The sequence below is a fragment of the Rhincodon typus genome, chromosome 7, assembly GCF_021869965.1.
Source record: "Rhincodon typus isolate 14 chromosome 7, sRhiTyp1.1, whole genome shotgun sequence".
Classification (NCBI taxonomy): Eukaryota; Metazoa; Chordata; class Chondrichthyes; order Orectolobiformes; family Rhincodontidae; genus Rhincodon; species Rhincodon typus.
In genome coordinates this window covers 77747878-77768441 of record NC_063338.1, presented here as the reverse complement: position 1 = coordinate 77768441, position 20564 = coordinate 77747878, and the positions used below count along the sequence as shown (strand labels likewise).

Sequence of the window (20564 nt, the reverse complement as noted above, 5' to 3'; positions counted from 1 at the left end):
GCAGGTCAGGCAGCATCAGGGGAGCAGGAAAGCTGATGTTTTGGGTCTGGACCCTTCGTCCAGACCCAAAACATCAGCTTTCCTGCTCCTCTGATGCTGTCTGGCCTGCTGTGTTCATCCAGCTCCACACCTTGTTATCTTGGACTCCAGCATCGGTAGTTCCTACTACCACTTTTGAAGTTGGCCTGGTTCAAGTCACCAGCTACAATGAACAAGGCCTGAGAGTATTCTGTCTCAAGGCTATTTGTAGTGGTGTATATTTCATCAAATGCACTCTTCTTTTCCACCATAGGGTGGGATGTAAACTGCTGACAGGATAATAGAAGTAAACTCCCACACAGGTAGTAGGGATGGCCATTCACTCTAAGATGTTCAAGGTCCGTGTAGCAGTAACTCACCAAAGGCTTAATGTCTGAGCACAAAGAGACATTGATCAGGAGGCAGATCCCTCCACCCTTTGCATTGCCCAAAGACAACAAGTAGTCTATTGGTGAATTGAGAAACCTCCAGGTTTTAAGGCACAGTCATGTGGATGCAGGAGTGAGCCGTGTCTCTAAAACAAAGCACACAGCAGTCTCTCAGTTTCCTTGGTTAGGTGAGCCCAGCATTCAGTTCATCCAGCTTTGTTTTCAATGGCTTGGACGTTTGCCAGGCGTTTGCTGGGGATGGGAAACTTGAAACAGCATTGTTTCACTTTCTCGCCTGTCAGCCAGCATGTTTTGCACACCTAGGTAAGTGGCTGCTCCTGGCTGAGTCTGGGAGTTGGTTTGGATAGCCTGCCATTCCAGAAAGTATGTGGGTGCATCTGGTGGGGTCCTTGACACTAGTCCCTGCCTTGGGCCCTCCAGAGGGTCTGGTTGGGCCACGATGTCTGGTCGCTACTAGGTTGGGTGGGACTACAATTGCCTCAAGTCTGAAGTGCAACATCTTTTACCAATAAATATTAGATACAGATGAAGAAAAAAAAATACAATCTGGTATTATTTCAGTCTGAGATGTGAAATCACTTGGATGATTGGAGTCTTGAAACAGCAGAGAATTTTCAGTAATCTAAGATTCCTTGTAGTTAAATTGCCAGGAGGTCACCTCTTAGGTGAACCTGCAGTTTGAAACAAGTGGAGGGGAAAGAGTTTCTTACTTTAAAAGTATAGCTGTATCTTGCCTGCATTGTTGTTTTTGTTGCTGGTTTGATGGCTTTTTAGATGTAGTTTTTTTAAAAACTGGCAGCAAACATGGCTACCTTACCCATGTGATTTGTTATAAATCCATTGTCGTTTTCAAACAAGGTCTTGCTTTTAGGCCAATACACATTGTACGTTATGGCTTACCACAGTGTTTGATGCAGCCAAGGTGTTTGGGGTGAGGAGCCAACACAATACAATAATATGTCTTTGAGATCCATTTCATATTCTCTGGAAACCCATAGAGTTTAAACATATCTGTCTGTCTGTGGTTAAACAGACCAGTTTTTGATGTGTTATAAACCAGTTTGTTGATGGTCCAAAAGGATATGTGAATTTTGAGTTGTTTTTATCATCTGTATTGAATTGGGTGTTTTCAGGTTTGTCTGGACCTGATGTTGACAAAGTCATGTGATGGCCTCCCCACCACCCCTCCAAAGCTTTTGTGTTCACTTTGTTTTAAATATAGCTTTAGAATTTGTAATGTCTTCATCCCTGTACTGGACTTTACATAATAAGGTATGAAATCTCTTGGTGCAGTTGGTCACTCGGATTTCGATTCTGCTGAAAAGGTATCGGTCTCTATGGGAATTTTAACAATAGTCCATTTTCTCTCTCTGATCTTGTACTTTTTAAAAATTGACTAAGCAATATGAAGGCAGATGTACATTGAATATCATGGCACTTTTGTGTACAATTGAGTCTCACTGTGTCTTGATAATGTAGATGCTATCTGGCAGCCAGATTGCCCTATCACACCATATGAAAAATAGCTGCCAGGAAGCAAGTTTTCTTAACTAAACAAACACAATGTGACACACTATATCTTGTGTATTTCTGGCTGAAAGTAACATTACAGATATTTTCAAACCTGTAATTTTTTTTTAATAACTGGAAATTTTAATTTTAATTTTGTTTTGAAGTGGTTAACTCAAATTGTTGACACAAATTCATTTTTGTAAAATAAATCTTAATTAAAAGTTAATCATAATCCTAGTTTAAATTTCTTTACTCTATATTGTGACATTTGGAAAAGAGTAGAACGTGTTTAATCTTTTAAATTTTTTTCATTACAGGTTGTGAACAAACTGCATCATGAGTAAAAGAAAATGTAAGAGCAATAGTCTCTCTCTGGGTGAATGCATTGCCAAGGTTTGTATTTACGTTTAAATTAAATGATCACTAATTTGATACTGAATTTTTCCAGCCAAATGATCGCCTTTGTATTTATGCCTTTCTTTAACATTACAGTTAGCTTTTCTAGTGTCCTTGTTTTATAAGTTGTTAAAAGTTATTCCCCCGAAATCCTGTAAAGAAGTACTTTGGAAACCTATTATGGTGATATAATGATGAATTGCACTGCAGGAGAATGTTTGAAAAAAGAATTTCTGTTTAGATTACATCTTTCATGCTCTTGGTTTCTAGGCAAATGTGGTGGCCAGCTTTCAGAGAGAATATGGGTGGTGTCGGTTGAAGGATAAATGTTGACCAAGACTCTTGGAGCTTAAAGTGGCTTTCAGTCAAATAGTTCTGTGGGATCTTTTGAGTTTTTCTTAGATGGCAAACAGGGGCATGGTTTAATATCTGCATTTCCAATAATGCAACATTTTCAGAATTTGAACTGAAATGATAGAAAATCTTGGAGTTGACCTTGTGTCCTTGATCTTCAACTTGGTGAGTGTTAAATGAGTCCAGCTTCTATTTGATCAGTTTTTTTTTGGAGGGGGGAGGTGTAGGGGGAAGAACCTTACTTTTTTCCAATGTATTCTTTGATCTTGATTTTTGAAGGGAACTAATCAGGTAATGATTTCATTAGTGTCGTGACCCTGTCCTGATACTGCAGTGCCCAGGGAAATGGTTGAAATCCAAGGCTGGTTGTTTCTGCAGCACAATATGTTCATGTGGGATGTATATTCTAATGAGCTTGAGCAATGGATGATCAGCACTTTGTTCCTGTTGCCAAAAAGTGTTTGACAGCTGATGCTAAGCCCTAAATGACAAGATGGAAAAAATCATCAGTGCAGAAGTAAGAACAAAAAGTGCTGGAAAAATTCAGTCATGCAGTGTCTGTGGAGAGAGCCAGTCAATGATCAAGGGCAATAACATTTCATTAATTCAATGTTGTTTTGTGTTGGTATGATTGGCATCGTGAGTTGGTGTTGTAGAGAGAGTTTTGGTAGTTACTGTTCTGCTGTGTGAGTAGAGAATAGTCGTTTATGTAATGGGTGGAAAGCATTTTGGATAAAACCCTAAAGAATTTATTTGAAGCTGAGAATGTTTTGAACCTGAATTCTCCAGGAAATACTCCAAGAAAAGTAGAGTACTGTATTAAGGGTGTTTTTGGAGTCTATAAAGGAATGTTTTGGATCAATGGAATTGTATTTCTATTGTGTGTTTCAATATCTTTAAAAATGTATTGTGTGTAAATAGTTTGGTCTGTTCTACTTTATCTTCATTTCTCTCGCTTGATAAACATTTTTTACACCAAGTCTGTGACGTAGAATGCTTGTGTTTCAATGAGAAACAGAATGAAGTATGATCTATCAAGCCAAATTTCGGTCTGTGATCTGACTTGTCCATAAGATAGACTGACTGCAATTACAACAGAGCAGATTTGAAGTTACATTCCAAAAGGAATATGAATATTTGCTGACTTCAAGATTTGTATGTAAAGAAGGTAAATATAGTATGATTATAGACAAGTCATGTATATTCAATGCATGATCTTTTAAGCTTGCTAATATTTACATTGTCAAAAGTAGAAGACGAACCATGTAATGCATTCACTCAAGTTTAAGAGCTGTTCATCAAAAATCCAAATCACATTGTTTAAAATGATGCCAGAGTGGCCAATAGTTCCAAGAGCTCCCCTCTACCCTGACTAAAAATTGGACCCTGTTCCCACATCCTGCCTCCAAATTGCTGAAACAACCTGTCAAAGCAGCATGGTGAATACCTTTTTATCTTTTTTGGAACAAACGTGATTAAAACTTACTTCTATGCTGAAAATCATGCTATTTTGTCTCCAACACTGCACTCAAGCTCCTGTCTGCCCCAGTACTAGCAGAACCCTGCTGCCCCTTCCCCCACCCCCAAAATTCAGCTGAACAGCCCTGTTTGCCCACCCAACTGCCTCCATTCTGACCCAGCCTCAAAGGCCACTCAATTAACTCACATAGGCTGAGTGACTCAGGCTTGCTATGACTTCCTTAATCTCACCCATTAAATTGCATACCTGAAGGGCAAACTCACTTGCTGAAGCTTTCCGAAGAGCTGACAGAAATAGTCAATGATGGTAATGCTGTTGATTTTGGTGTAAGTGGACTTCCAGAAGTTTTCCATACAGTGCCTTAACAGACATGTGAGAAAAGCTATAGTTTGTGGAATAAAAGGCACAGTCATAACATGGATGCAGAATTGCCTGAGTGATTGTAATCAGATATCACAGATTTAAAATAATTGATAAAAGAACTTCACTTGAAGAGGAATCAAGAATGAAAGTTCTTCAGTTTGTAGCTAAGATCTGGAATGTATGACCCAAAGGGGACTAAAATCTGATTCATTTGGAATGTTTTTAAAAAAGGTGATTTGGGCATGTACTTGAACACTAGCTTGCAGAAAGGCTGAGGCATGGGGTGAATTTGGACAGTCCTTTGAAAAGGCAGCACAGACTCAAAATTCTCTGATTCTAATTAATTCCGGTACCAACAGGAACAGAGTTTACCTTGCTCAGGCTGTGCTGTGATTAGTACATGGAAGTAATAGTTCTCAAGTCACCAGCAGATACATTAGAAATGTGAAAAACGTGTTCCCAACTATCAGTTCATGTTGACAGACTGCTGATCACTCTGCAAATTTGATAGCTGCATGAGGTGTATAAAGTGGCATGTTAAATGTGGCATTCACTGTCACGATATCAATATTATTTTAATACCTGAGTTTGCTGCAAATATGTAAGCCACATTTTGTAAGCAGCTACAAAAAGTAAACATTGCACCACCACTTGTTATACCTTTTGGTTGACTGGCCACAAAAACCATGGAAATTGTCATACAGAAAAAAAGGCTTTATTATTTTCTTTGAAAGGAAAAGTGACAGAATGCTTGAATTCAGTCTTGAATACACTTGACCCAGACTTAAAGCTCTTTTATGGTAAAGAATGCAACAGATTCCCTACCCTCCGAGGAAATGCCTTATCACCTCCGTTGTAACTAGGTGTCCCCTTACTCCAATTGCTCTCCCTTCTACTTGGTGAAATTGGGTGTTAGTTTTTTATTTTGTGCACAAGGACCCCCCCAAATCCCTCTGTACTGTACCTCTCTGTATTTGAATAATATTCAGATCCTCTTCTTGCCAAAATGTATAACCTCACATTTTCACACATTATATTCTATACCAAATAATTGCCACTTGCTCCCTTTTTAGACTCCTTGCCTCATTCTCACTATTAATTTATGACTTATTTTTCCATCCACAAACTTGACAATAGTATACTCACTTCTGACATCCAAGTAATTAATATATATTGTAAATTGTGACTCCTGCACTGATCCCTGTGGCACTGTACGAGTTACAAGTTGCCATCCCAGAAAGTTTTGATTTTTTTTTAAAATAGTAGCATACAAGAGCAGCTACTTTTCATGAAGTTTGTAGAAAAGCAAGTAACTAGATCAGACATTCTTTCCAGAACATTGTGTGTTAGGGAACACCTGGAGTTTCAATTGAAGATTGTTGGTTTTGTTTGTATGTACTGTGCTGGTTTACATTGAAGGCCATTAGCTTGTATTTGGCTCAGGATAATCTAGGATTGATTTTTATATTAATCAAAAATTTTTTAATCTCTTGATTTAATTCTAAGGAGACCTGACGAGGGTCAGAAATCACTTTCTGCAACTGTGTTCTATATCTTGATAATTTTTTTTTTTGTTTTTACTTGTTTTCTTTAACCTCTGTAGCCTCGTCTAACTGTTTCAGTGAATGACCGCTATGGGAGGTGTTAAACAATTTAAAAATCTACCAGACCAGATTTCATTCCAGGATCTAACTTGCCCAATAATGCCATAAGCTGGGATCATAAACAATGGAATATCAAAGCTTTATGAGCATAGCAGCACAAAAATGATATATTTCTGTACTAAATGGTTGGCACAATTGGGACATAATTGTTCAGATTTTTGCTTGGTTTTGTTAATAGCAATGGTCTGTGGCCCAACCCTTGAAAACTGATATTTATTCAACTGGAGCTGTTAGCTATTTTCTTTTACCTTCCTTTTGCCTTCTTATCTTCCTCAACTAGTTTCTCTTGTGGCTGAAATATGCCTATACCACAATCATCCGATATGAAGATTCCTTCCCCACCCCATGTGTACTCTTATTGTCAGTATCCTGAATCAGTGCTTCCTTAAAAATATTTACCTGTCAGTATTTCAGTATTTACTTTTCAATATGCCTCAATTTTTCGAAGATATCAAGGTTATGAATTTGGATTCCTGAAGATCTTTTTCCTTTGCCATTGAAGTGTATTTATTTGTACTATTGTTTGTTCAAAATATACATCAGTTCATAATGTTTGGCAGTAAATTGCATTTGCCACCTTCACACCACTCTGCTAAATTGCCTATGGCCTGAAGAGTTGTTTTTTTTTGCCCTGGAGCATCGGCAGCTGAGGGGTGACCTTTCAGATGTGGGACAAAGATGGGATGAATAGCCAAGGTCTTTTTTTTCTAAGGTAGGGGAGCCTAAAATTAGAGGGCATAGGTTTAAGGTGAGAGGGGAAAGATATAAAAAGGCATGGAGAGGGTAATGTGCATTTGGAACGAATTGCCAGAGGAAGTGGTGGAGGCAGGTATAATTACAGCATTTAAGAGGCAACTGGATGGGTATGTGAAAAGGAAGGGTTTAAAGGGATATAGGCTGAATGCTGGCAAATGGGACTAGGTCAGATTGGGATGTCGGGTCGGTGTGGATGAGTTGGATTGAAGGGTCTGTTTCTAAGCTGTATAACTCTTATGTCGAAGAGTTCTTCCTCTCAATGTATCCTATTACCTATTCAGAATTTTTTTAATCTGCTTTTGGGAAACTGTCGTTTGAAATGGCTCAATACTCAGCCAAAATATGCAACTGCAACACTGTGTTCTGAAGATGTTTGGAAACTGGTGCTTTCTTTTCTCAGAAGAGTTTTTCCTTGCCAATGTGTGGTATCGTCATTGTGGTGAACCATTTATTGCATTAGTTACTGGAATTTGTCTCTGGAATAACCCTGATCTTGTTATTTGGTGAATGTCTACCCATTGAGAAGAGATTTGGCATTAGTGGACAATGTCATTATTACCAGCAAATATCTTTACCAAGTTAGATGATATTGTAATTCTGATGAAACACACACTCTTCTACCCTAACGATGTTTTATGTTTTTTTTGTCTTAGCATGTCAGTACTGGTTGGTACCACTGTGGGTGGGTGGGTGAGTGGCGGGCAGGCCTTGGGGAGAGAAACAAAGAAATTGTGGATGCTCAACATCAGAAATAAAAACAGAAATTGCTTGAAAAGCTCAGCAGGTCTGGCAGCATCTGTGGACAGAAATCAGAATTAACGTTTCTGGTCCAACGACCCTTAGAACCGATGGTAGCTAGGAAAATGTTTTTCAATGCTGGAGAGGGGGTAAGGAGTAAACGATAGTCTGGGATAGAGCCCAAAGAGAGAAGAACAATTGGACAGACAAGAGTGGATAATGATCTGGCTAGGAGAGTGAATAGCTACTAATGGTGTCTGTAAGTGGTTAACAATATGTAGTGATAACAGGGCCTGGTTTCTGAGGGTTGGGATAAGGCCATTGGAGAAGGTGCCTCAAGCCCTAAAATTGTTGAACTTGGTATGAGGTCCAGACGTCTGTAGCGTTCCCAAGCAGAAAATGGGGAAGTTGTCTTCCAGTTTGCGCTGAGCTTCACTAGAGCATTGCAGCAAGCCTGAGATAGGTGTTGGCTAGGGAACAAGGTGGTGTGTTAAAGTGGCAGAAGCTGGAAGCTCACTGTGAAATGCCTGAAATAATTCCTGGGTTAACCTTCAAGCCATTGGGAATGTGGGGACAGGAGTAGGCCATTCAGCTCCTTGAGCCTGTTCTTCTCCTCAGTAGGATAATGGCTGACTCCTATCCTAACTCTATCCGTCAGTTGTGGTTCCACATTGATCATTAGCTGTAGCTCAGCTCTTACCTATTCCTTTGTGTCGGGGAGAATTCACACAAAATATGGTAGGTGTGGGGCAGGAGTTCTGAGGAAGGGTCACTGGACCCGAAATGTTAACTCTGATTTCTCTGCACAGATGCTGCCAGACCTGCTGAGCTTTTGCAGCAATTTCTGTTTTGTTTCCTGACAGTCCTGAGTAACCTGTCTTTCGTTTTTAAGTTTATATCCTATTGTTGTAGACAGTGGTAAACTTTCTCTCCATATACCCTATCGATTCCTTTCAAAATCCTATAAACTTTAATCAAATAACACCTTAACTTTGTATATTCCAAATGAATACAAGTTTATGTAATCTGTCCTCACAATTTAATCCTTAGAGCCCTGGTAACCTGCTGGCAAATCTTTACTTACTCTTTCTGAAGTTGGTAAATCTCATCTGAAATGTGGAGACCAGAACTGCACACGATATTTCAGATGAGGTCTAATCTAGCTTTGTTTTGTTGCACCAATACATTTGTATTCCAGCTGTCTACCTTCAAAGAGAAACCTATAAATATTCTAACTGAGTAATAAAAACTTTTTTTTTAAAAAAAACTGAAAGGCCATTCTTCCAGACCTTGCACCAATTACTGATTTGTATATTTCAATGTTAAAAGAAAATGTTTTGCTAGGTAGTTTAAAACAAAGTACATTAATGTTTCTGCCTTATTACTATTTTAAAATGTAATTTAGCTTTGAACTAATTTTGAAAGCTACAATTCATAATTATGCAAGTGGGTTTGCTTTGGTGTCTATAATGAGTGACTGAGGCCTGGATTTTCCTGCAGTCACGGAAAACCTGTAAAGAATCCCAAATGGCAGGCAGATACTGATAGTCCAGCCCCCATTTTCAAAATTCTTTCTCTCCCCAGGAGAGAAAAGGGGATGGGGCTTGACTCGTAGCGGAGTGAAATCTAAATTTGGAATGGTCATTTGAACCCCATTTTCACTGAAATAAGTTCTTGTAGAGTGCAGAAGTTACAAATATTTACTGTAGAACTATCAAGCTATGAAGTTATTTAAATCCTTTAAAGAAGAGTGAAACAGCCTGCATGTGTCAGTGAAAGGTTTTTAAAAAAAACTGTCTGGAAACTACCCAGCTCTGGAGCAAATGCTTGGGCCTAAGTGTTGTCTTGTTCACATGTTAAAACTTATATCTGCTCATGCTCACCTCTTGCATCAGTTGCCATGCAGTTCTGTGCTGCTTCCTTTTCTGCTTGTCCTTCGTTTTAGGCCTGCTCTCTGCAAGTTTTCTTCATACTTTTTTTTTGGTTTGTGGTGAATTAGGTTGTCCAACATCTGTATTTTACTGCAATGGCATAGCCAGTGTAAATAAATGCCTAGATATTTGCAATAAAGCATTTGTAAATTACCGGATGAGTTGCATTAAAGTTGAGGAAATTATTGAATGGTAACAGAACCTGAAGGAAATTGAGAAATTCCCAGTACTTTAGAGTTTTGTTTCTGCTCTTCTATCCTGACCTCCAATTTTCTCACATTTGTTTTAAATCAGCAGTAGTTTTCAGCCAGAATCTTTGTTTCCAGAATTCTTGTTAACATCAAGTAATGAGGGAGCGAATGTGCATTTTCAGGTTGGTTACTGGTTTCATGGAAGCTGATTGTTGGTGATAGGTGTCATCAGCAGTGCTGTGAAGTGGCTTTTGCTAAGCAGTAACCTGCTCACTCAAACTTAGTTTGGATTCTGCCAAAGCCACTCTGCTCCTGACCACCTTTTTGAAGCCTTGGATCAAACGTGGACAAAAGAACTGGATTTTAGACAGGAGTGGAGAATGACTTCAAGGTTGCATTTGATGGAATATGGCATCAAAGAGCTCTAGCAAAACTGGAGTCAATGGGAATCAGGAGGCAGAGCGCGAAAAACTCTGCTGGTTTGAATCCTACCTGGCACAAAGGCATATGGTTATAACTATAAAGTCATAAGGTTATACAGCCTGGAAATAGACCCTTCGGTCCAATTCCTCCATGCTAACCAGACATCTTAATCTGACCTAGACTCATTTGCCAGCGTTTGGCCCATATCCCTCTAAATCCTTCCTATTCATTTACCCATCCAGATGTGTTTTAAATGTTGCAATTGTATCTGCCTCCACCACTTCCTCTGGCAGGTCGTTCTATACATGCTCTGTTTGAAAAAGTAACCCCCTCAGATTCTCTTTAAATCTTTGCCCCTTGCACTTTAAACCTATGCCCTACGGTTTAGGACTCCACCCCTTTCCCCCACTAAGGAAAAAGATCTTGGCTATTCACCCTATCAACTCTGCTGCAGGATATCACTGCAGGAATTTTTCAGCTGTGTTATCAATGATCTTCCTGCCATCATAAGGCCAGAAGTAGGGTTACAAAAATAGAAGTTGCTGGAAAAGCTCAGTTGGTCGGTCAGCACTGAGAGAAACTAGAGTTAACGTTTCGTGTCAAGCAACCCTTCCTCAGAACAGAAGTAGGGTTGTTTGCTGATGATTATAATATGCTTAACACCATGGGTTATCGGCTACTGTAGTGAACCATGTCCAAATGTAGCAAGACTTGGACAATACCCATGTTTTGGGCTGACCAGTGGCAAGTGATCTTTATGCCAAGCAATAAGAATCTCCAAGAGTATCTAACCATCGCTCTTTGATATTCAGTGACATTATGACTGAATCCTCAACTGCCAACTTTCTTGAGGTTACCATTGGCCAGAAACTGAACCGGACTAACTATATGAACACTTGCTACAAGAGTCTGTCGGAGATTTGGAGTTCTCCTGGCTCCCCAAAGCCTATCTGTCACCTACAAGGCACACATTAAGAATGTGATGGAATACTTACATCTCTAACAATACTCAAGAAGCTTGACACAATCTAGGACAATGGATTTCAGTGGTTCTAGAAGTCAGCTGGCCACTACTGCCTCAAGGGCAGTTAGGAATGGGCATAAATGTTGGCCCAACCAGTGATGACCATATGCCATAAGTGATTAGAAAAACAGACATCCAGGACAAAGTAGGCCACTTGATAGGCATCACAAGCACAAACATTCACTCCCGCCACAACCAACGCACAGTAGCAGTAGTATGTCCCACCTACAAAATGCACAGCAGAAGTACACCAAGTCTCCATAGATGCTACCTTCCAAACCCATGGCCATCTAGAAGGACAAGAGGAGCAAATGCGAACATCACTACTGGTAAGTTCCTCTTCAAGCCACTCAGCATCTTAACTTGGAAGTACATTGCTGTTCCTTAACTGTTGCTGGGTCAAATTCTAGAACATCCGGATTATGAGTCTATCTACATCAAATGGACTGCAGCAGTTCAAGAAGGCAGCTCACTAGGAATGGGCAATAAATATTTGCCCAACCAGCAATGCCCACATCCCACGAATAAGTTTATAAAACAATGTCTTAAGAGTAACTAGGCCAAGACCGATCTTCACAAGACATGTCAAGGAAACTAAGAAAGGATGTCTAGATAGAAACAAAGCCCTCTCGTTACCATGGAGGATTTCTGAAGAAGGGTCCTGACCCGAAATGTCAACTTTCCTGCTTCTCTAATGGTACCTGACCTGCTGTGTTCCTCCAGCTCCACACTGTTACCCTCTCAATACATTGAGCACATCAAGGATGTTGACTGCTTCCCCTCCAAGGAAACCAAATCTTTGGGGAGAGAAACGTAGAATTTAATATCCATGCAGGAATCCGCAAAGCAGCATCAGTAAGCTTCATATGGTCTGGGTATCCAATACCACCACCGCATCCCTGAAGCTGGGCCCTGCATATCTGTAATTGTTCCACAGTGCCATGGCAATGTGAAAGGTGACATGTAAGTTTAAGCATCTTTCAATACATGGGTAACAGCAAGATTCTGGATGTCACATTGAAAGACCACTTCGCCAATGAGGAAGTATGGCAGAAGACTGGTTTAAGGACCTCCAAGTACAGGTCACCATGTCAGCCAGAGTGTAAAAGAAATTGTGATGAACTAGGGACAGAGTCTGGCTGCCCATTGACTCAGATGGAACTGAAGGAATTAAATCTAGGTAAGTCAGTCTAAGAATGAGGAGCCGTGAACTTTAAAACGAATGTTAGTGTCACTTTGCAATGAAATTACTTAAAAGCAAAAACTAATTTTTGTTTTAGTTGAGAAGAGATTAAATTTATGTAGTGTTTTATTATAAACAGCATAATCTTATTTCTGATTCTGTTAACAGGCTCACATGATATTGAGAGCACGGTTCTGCCATCACCTTCCTGGTAAACCATTTGGATTGGAAGCTCAGTACAAGTAAGTGATACCCCCGGATCATCAGCATTGCATGGTGTCTCACTGATGGTTTTTTAAAATCCAAAAATATGTTCATGCACATGGACAACACTGGTCATATTTACTACCCATCCTCATTGCCCTTACGAAGGCGGTAGTGAGTCATGACCTTGAGTTATGTATGTATATGTGGCATAGGTACATCCGCAGTACTACTAGGTGGTTCCAGTTTTCTGTCAAAATGATGATAAAGGAATGGCAATATAAGTTGTCACATTATAGACAGGGCGGTTAAAATACCGTTTAGCACATTTGCCTTCATTTGCTCAGTCCTTTGAATATAGGAGTTGGGACATCATGTTGAGATTGTACAGAATATTGGTGGGGCCTCTTCTGGAATACCATGTCCAGTTCTGGTCTTGTACTTATAGGAAGGATGTTATTAAGCTGGAGAGGGTTCAGAAGAGATTTACCAGGATGGAAGGTTTGAGTTATAAAGAAAGGCTGGGACTTTTTTATTAAACTGGACCATAGGAGGTTGAGAGACGATCTTACAGAAGTTTATAAAATAATGAGGGGCACAGATAGGGTTAATGGTAGTTGTCTTCCTCCTAGGATGGGGGATATCAAGATTAGCGGGCCCATTTGTAAGGTGAGAAGAGAGATTTAAAAAGACACAAGGGACAAATTTCGTTACAGAAGGTGGTTCACATGTGGAATGAGCTTCCATTGGAAGTGGTGTAATTATACCCAATTCCAGTGTTTAAAAGACCTTTGGATAAGTACGTGAATAGGAAAGGTTTGGATGGATATGGGCCAGGAGCAGGCCGGTAGGTCTAGCTTAGCTTGGGATTATTTTCGACATGGACTGTTGGCCCAAAGAGTCTGTTACGGTGTTCTATGACTCTGTGCCCTTTTCCCCTCAGTTGAAGAGTTTTGAGATTTGAAAGAAAGCCTGGCAATTGCATTTTTTTTAGATGGTATATTGATGATGGAGAAATTAAAGTGGAGGATAAATGAAACATTTCTTCTTGACTCTTCACAAACCCCAAGACTGATCATTTTTAACCCGGGGACATAGATTTAAGGAACTGACTTCCCTGCTAACCGAAATATATCCTTCCATCTTTTCTATCCCTGCCATTTACAAATTTATACACTTCAATTACATTTGCCTTCCACCTCCCTATGCTGATAATTAACTTTTTTTTCACTCCTAAAGCATCCTTGTAAATGTCCTGTGTAATCTGTTCAGTGCAACTGTATCCCCCTTGTATTATCATAGAATCATAGAACCCCTCCAGTGTGGAAATAGGCCCTTTGGCCCAACAAATCCACACTGACCCTCAGAGCATCCCACCCAGAAGCATCCCCCTATACCCTACCTAATCTACACATCCCTGAACACTATATGGGCAATTTTAGCATGGCCACTCCACCTAGCCTGCACATCTTTGGACTGTGGGAGGAAACCAGAGCACCCGGAGGAAACCCACGCAAACTCTGGGAGAACGTGCAAACTTGACACAAAGTCGCCTGAGGGTGGTATCGAACCTGGGTCTATATTGTAATAGAATAAGATGTACGCTTCAATCTGTGGCCAAAATAGTACTTTTTACAGTTCCAATGAAAGAATCTAACCAGGAAGCTATGTCTCAGCTAATAAAGGAAAGTATCCCATTTCCCTTGTTAACTGCCATCTTCTCTACCTGTTCCGCTGTGTTCGGGGATTTGTGGACATACACTTCCATTATCTATTATGAACAACTGTAGGAATATGCTGTTCAATTCAGCTGCAGAAGTGATATTTTCCATTAACAGGGTGTAGCTATGAGTCCAAAAATATTTTCTGACAACCCCACAATTGAGCAAGTTATGTATGAATTTCATTGCTAGTGTGATGCCCATTACATTGGCCATTTGTCATAAAAGAAAATGGCTGATCTAATCTGGCAGTATGTTCATCGTATACAATCAAAAAAACTGCAGATGCTGTAAATCGGGAACAAAAACAGAAGTTGCTGCAAAAGCTCAGCAGGTCTGGCAGCATCTCTGAAGAAACATCAGAGTTAATGTTTCGAGTCCAATTCTGAGGAAGGGTCACCGGACCTGAAACATTAACTCTGATGTTTCTTCACAGATGCTGCCAGACCTGCTGAGCTTTTCCAGCAACTTTTTGTGTTTGTTCATAGACTTGCAAGATGCAAAGCAAAATCTCCATTGTTTGATATTCAATTGTTGAATTGTGATCTTGAGTGCACTAATAACTACACCAACAACAAATTTAAAATCCATTGAGTTTGTAACAAAATAATTTTTAAAATCTCTGCAGATCAGGCAGAATGTGTATATAGGAAATTTTAGCATTTCAGCTTGATGACATTGACCTACAACGCTAACTCTTCGCTTAAGCTTGCGAAAAGCATTACCTTCCTATACTGAGATCAATTCCTTGCAAACAAAAGAAATATGTTCAACCCTTCCAACTTTTTTGAGGTTGTTTTAAACTTGGGGAGTATATAATTTCCCCCTTGTTTTGTCAGTGACAATGCCTTGGTCATACAGAATTAATTTGCCAGCCAATTAGCACCCTTTCTACTGTAATGCAAATTATTGTGATGTTTTGAAGTTTGGTATTCTCGTCTTTGACCTGATTGAGTGCAAGGTATGAAGCTTCAGCAACATTCCTCTTTTTCAAAAATACTCAATTTCTCTGCTAACAAGTGACCGTTTCTTAATGCATATGTAGAAAAATTGTGTTCCGCAGTCTGCACCTGTGCTGGGGCCAGTATTCTTGTGAACTAAATACGAAGGGAAGTAGAGAGGGTTTTTAAATTAAATAGTTAAGGGCAAGGGACCAAATGTGGAAAATATGGTATATCAAAAGGACAAAGTAAAAAAGGAATAAACTAATGTGGGCAATGACGTGACCGGAGAATGACGTACATGGACTGAGAGGGGAAAAGAATTCTAGGGCAGCACCAATCAAGACTAGATGTCACACAGTAACAAATAGGCAAAATTCAAGTCTCTATCTGAATCCATAACCAAGTAAACAAACTGATAGCCCATATTGAGGTACATAAATATGATTTGATAGCCATTATAGAGATATGGCTTCAGATTGTTGGTGAGTGGATCCTGAATATTGAAGGGATATGCCATTCAAGTATAATGGGAAGCTATCTAAATGTGGAAGGGTGGTGTTGTTAATCAAGGATGGATTTTGTGATATTTAGAGATCAAGATGTAGAATAAGTTTGGGTGGGGATACAGAGATCAGGTTATATTAAGCTTTATATTGTAGCAGGATTGATTCATGGTCTCTGTAAAGGCACCCTTGAGTAGCAGTGACCAGAATATGATTGTATTTAAATTCAGTTTGAAAGAGAGAAGGCTAGGCTGAGGCTGAGGCTTTTTTCCAAATGTTAAATAAGGACAACTTTGCGGCCATGAAAGCTGCCTGCCTAAAGCGAACTGGCATACTAGCCATAGAGGATAGATCAAGCAACAGTTGCAGACGTTTAAGGGGATATTTCAGAATGTACGGAACAATATATTCTTGCCATAAAGAAAAATTCTAAATGGAGGCCCACCATTGGCGGTTAACACAAGAAATTGGGAAGGTATCAAATATGAAAAAGCACATAATTGCACAAAAGTAAGTGGCAGGTCTGGTGATTGTTTATATTCTGAGCAATGACAGAAAATGACTAAAATCTTATTTGAGGAAGAAAATAGAGTATGAGAAGAAACAAGCTAATAATACACAAACTGAAGCAGGAGTTTCTACAAGTACTGAAAAAGGAAAAAAGTAAAGAGATAGGGAATGGGGATTGTATAGTAGATAGTAAGGAAATGGCAGGTGAAGTGAACAAATATTTTGTTTCTGTCTTGACAAAGCAGATACTAAATTTTTTTGTGTTAGCTGTAAATCAGGAGTGGTAGGAAGAGATGAGTTGGCAAAATTACAATCTCGAGGGAAGTGTATTCATTAAATTGATGGAGATGCAGGCTCCAGTCCAGGTCGGGATGAATTTCATCCTCGGCTCTTGGTTTCCTGATGAGGTAATATGTGTTGGCGTTCATTTTTCAAAATTTTCTAGATTCAGGTAAGATTCCACTGGACTGAGAAGCAGCAAAAAATAATCCCTGTATATTCAAGAAAGTGGGGGAGGCACAAAGCAGGAAACAGCCAATTAACTTATCTATTGTGGGAAGGTGTTATAATTGATCATTGAAGAGATTGTAGCTGCCTATGTAGTAGAAAAACTCAGGCTAATTGGGAAGAGTCAGCATTGTCTTTGTCATGTTTAGAAATTGTCTAATCAATTTATTAGATGTCTTTTAAAGATTAACATATACTGTGATTACAGGCTGTCCTTCGTCAGTTCTGTGCTTGGCTTTACAGAAGGGATTTGATAAGAGTACTGCAGGTGTCTGTGCTGAATTCCACATTTTGCAGTTTTCATCAAAGACTTAGATAGGGGGAGTAAAGGCATGTTAATTAAAGTCACAGGTGACACCAAAATAGATATGAAAGTACGATGTGAAGAAGACCTACATTACAGATGGATATAGATCCGTTGAACGAGTGAGCATATGTCTGGCAGATGGAGTACAGTGTGAGAAATGTCATGTTGTTCATTTTGGCAGGAAGAACACCAAAAAAGTATTTTTTTTAAATTGAGGACAACTAATGAATTCAGAAGTGTGGAGGGATTTAGATGTTCTGCTGCATGAGTCTCAAAATGTTAGTATTGCAGGTCCAGCACATAATCAAGAAGGCTAATGAGATGGTAACATTAAATGTCAGAGGAACTGAACATAAAACTTGGGATATTGTGCTACACCATTGTAGGGCATTGGTAAGACCACATTTCAAAATACTATGTGCAGTTTTGCTCGCTTCCTTTAAACAAGCAAATGTTTTGGAGGTAATTTACTTGATTGATACCAGGAATGAGCACGTTGTCTTATGAGAAAAGATGGGACAGGCATGATGTGTTTTTCACTGGAGTTTAAAAGAGTGAGGGTGACTTGATTTAAGTATACAAAATCCTAAATAGACTTGACAAAGTAGATATGGGAAGAACGTTTATTCTTGTGGGTCAGGCCAGAACATGAGGACATGGTTTAAAATTTGAAGTTAATTTCTTTTCCTCTGAGGATTGTGCAGCTTTGCATCCCTTTATATCAAGATGGTTGTGGTAAGGTGATTGAATGAATGTTTTTAAGACAGTGGTGGAGGGATTCTTGTTAGGTTGTGGAATCAGGAGTTATTGGAAGTGGATAAATTTAAGCACAAACAAATCAGCCATGGTCTTATTGATTAGCCAAGTAGGTTTGTGAGGTTGAATGGGCTACTAAGTTTGCATTATTCCCAGAACAGATGTTTGCAGCATTTCATTTGTCAGGTTTTGTCAATCAAGGAACATTCTCTTTATCCCCACTCCTACCCCTAACCAATTATTCACTCATATTACCCAGTTATCTAATATAACCAACATCTATAGATAATGTTCACCAAACTTGGATTAACGTTCCTCAGTCTATAGATACTGCTTGACCTGCTGTGTGTATTTTTAGAATTTTCTTTTATTTTCAATCCATGTACACGTCCAATTATCTTTCGAGTGACTTCTTCAATAAATTCAGCAGTTCATTCAGATATAAATTCCAAGTCTTGGCTCAGTTGAAATACATGACAGGTTTCAGTAAATTTCCCGAATTCATTTTGAAGTCTTAAATAGCAACATGTCTTGAAAATTTCTACCTTTTTAATTTAATGTTTTTTTTTAAGTACACAAATGATTGCTTAAACCTTTTTTAGCAGAATATATGAAGATAGAATTGTGCATGACACCCCCTCTGATAAAGAAAGAGACCACTATACAATTCATGCTGAAAGTGCAATCACCTTTTTCAGAATATTTTTACAGCATTTAAAACTGATGTGTTACTTTGTTATTTTCCAGAAATTTGATGGATCTTCTGAAACAAACAGCTGTTCAGGGGGAGAGTAACTCTGTCCTCATTGTTGGTCCCCGGGGAGTAGGAAAGACAATGGTTTGTATTGTTTATGTAACTTTATGTCTCTTGCCTAACTCTCGAGGGAAAATGAAATGTCAAGTTTCCAGATGGTTTGGTCTCGCAATGATACGTTAGTAGTTACTATGGCTGGTTGTAGTAATGAAACAGTACAGCCTTCAGTGACATTCAAATGTAGTTGCAACTGCAAGATGGACCAATGCAAAACCATGGGACAAAAAATATATTCTCTTCTCCGGGTGAAGAGGAAATATTTGAGTGGTACTGATTTTGGAAACTTGAATAAAACTAATTAGGTAGGACTGGAGGAAATAGCAGAAACAGACAGTGATAATGCTTATGAATTTATGGACTACAATGAAAACTTTTTTAATGTTTGGGAGCCACCAGTCAGGGACAACAGGGAAGTTGGAGTAATTGGAAATCTTATATAATAGGATGTAGGAGGTAGAGTTTCAAATGGGCTTATGTTCACATAGAGTGCAGGATATGATACAGCAAGGAAGGCTTTGGAATAACAGTCTGCAGATCATTTTGAGGATAAGTATCTTAGCACAAGATGGGCAGAGTATAGGGTGAAATTGACATTTGTTTCATTGAAATCCAGATGGAGAGGATCTAAAGTAGTGGGCTTCGCTTAGGAGAATTTTAGGTTGTTATTACTTAAGAAGTAGGAGCAGGATTCAGTAATTCAGCTCCTTGAGCCTGCTGCACTATGTAATATGATCATTACTGATCTCTTCTCCACCTCAATGTCTCTTTCCTACCTCCTCCCATACTCTTTAACGCAGAACTAATTAAAAATCTCTCTACATCCTGGCATACTCTGAACTCTAGGGTAGTGAATTCCACAGATTCACAGCCCTTTTTGAGAGAAATGATTCTTCCTTCTCTCTGTTTTAAACCTGCCAGTCTAGCCTAAAACTATGACCTCTCATTTCTAGATTGCCCCACGAGGAGACACAAGTGCTCTACATCTACTTTCAGTTCTCATAGCATCTTGTTTATCTCAGATCTCGTTCTTCTAAACTTGCGAGTATAGGCCTAAGATATTCAGCCTAACCTGATGACCCAAGCCTTTCATCCCTGGAATTAAACTAGTGAAGCTTCTCTGAAGTGCTTCCAATGCAATTACATCCTTCCTCAAGGAAGGGGAGCAAAACTGTACACAGTACTTCTGATGTGGTTTCAGCAGTGCCTTCTACCTTTTTAGTAAATTTTGCCTACTTTTCTACTCCATTCCTTCAGCAATAAGTGGCAAAATTCCATTTGCCCTCCTCATTACCTGCATAGTAGCTTTTCTGATTCATGCAAGAGGACACCCAGATCCCTCTGCACCAAAGCACTGAGGTTTCTCTCCACTTAGATAAGAAGTTGCCTTTTTATTCTTCTGACCAAAATGGATAATCCCACACTTATTCGTGCTAAACTCTCTCTCCCAAATTTTGGCTATTTACCTAATTCATCCATTCCATTTGTAAATCTCTTATTTTTTCATTTTACATTACCTTGCCTCCTATTTTAGTGCCATCTGCAAATTTGGCAATAGTATTTTCTGTCTGTGCATCCAAGTCATTAATATAGATTGCAAGTAGTTGGGGCCTGAGGACTGAGTTGTGTGGTACCCCAGCAAAACCACTCATGCTGACTCTGGTTCCTGTTAGTTAGCGAATTCTCCATCCACGCTAACCCCAGATGTTCTTGTGTGCTAAGCTTTTGTGCAGCACTTTATCAAATACCTCCTGGAAGTCCAGATATACTAAAGCTACAGGAACCCCGTTATCTACTTTGCTTGTTACAACTTTGAAGAAAATACTAGCAAATTAGTCAAACGTAATTTGCCCTTCAT

General features: G+C 39.3%; 2 protein-coding genes across 6 annotated transcripts in view; one reads left to right on the top strand and one right to left on the bottom strand.

Annotated features, from left to right (window-relative positions):
- Positions 1-20564, bottom strand: part of LOC109912424 (activin receptor type-2A) — a 322124-nt gene that overhangs the window by 60376 nt on the left and 241184 nt on the right. The window lies entirely within an intron of this gene.
- The window catches only part of orc4 (origin recognition complex, subunit 4), a 131854-nt gene that overhangs the window by 5275 nt on the left and 106015 nt on the right, over positions 1-20564 (top strand). For all 5 annotated transcript variants that reach the window (XM_048599569.1, XM_048599567.1, XM_048599570.1 and 2 more), the window contains exons 3-5: positions 2258-2333; positions 12612-12685; positions 18643-18733. In XM_048599569.1, coding sequence (XP_048455526.1) covers positions 2277-2333; positions 12612-12685; positions 18643-18733 — 222 coding nt within the window. In that variant the 5' untranslated portion in view covers positions 2258-2276. The remainder of the gene's footprint in view (positions 1-2257; positions 2334-12611; positions 12686-18642; positions 18734-20564) is intronic.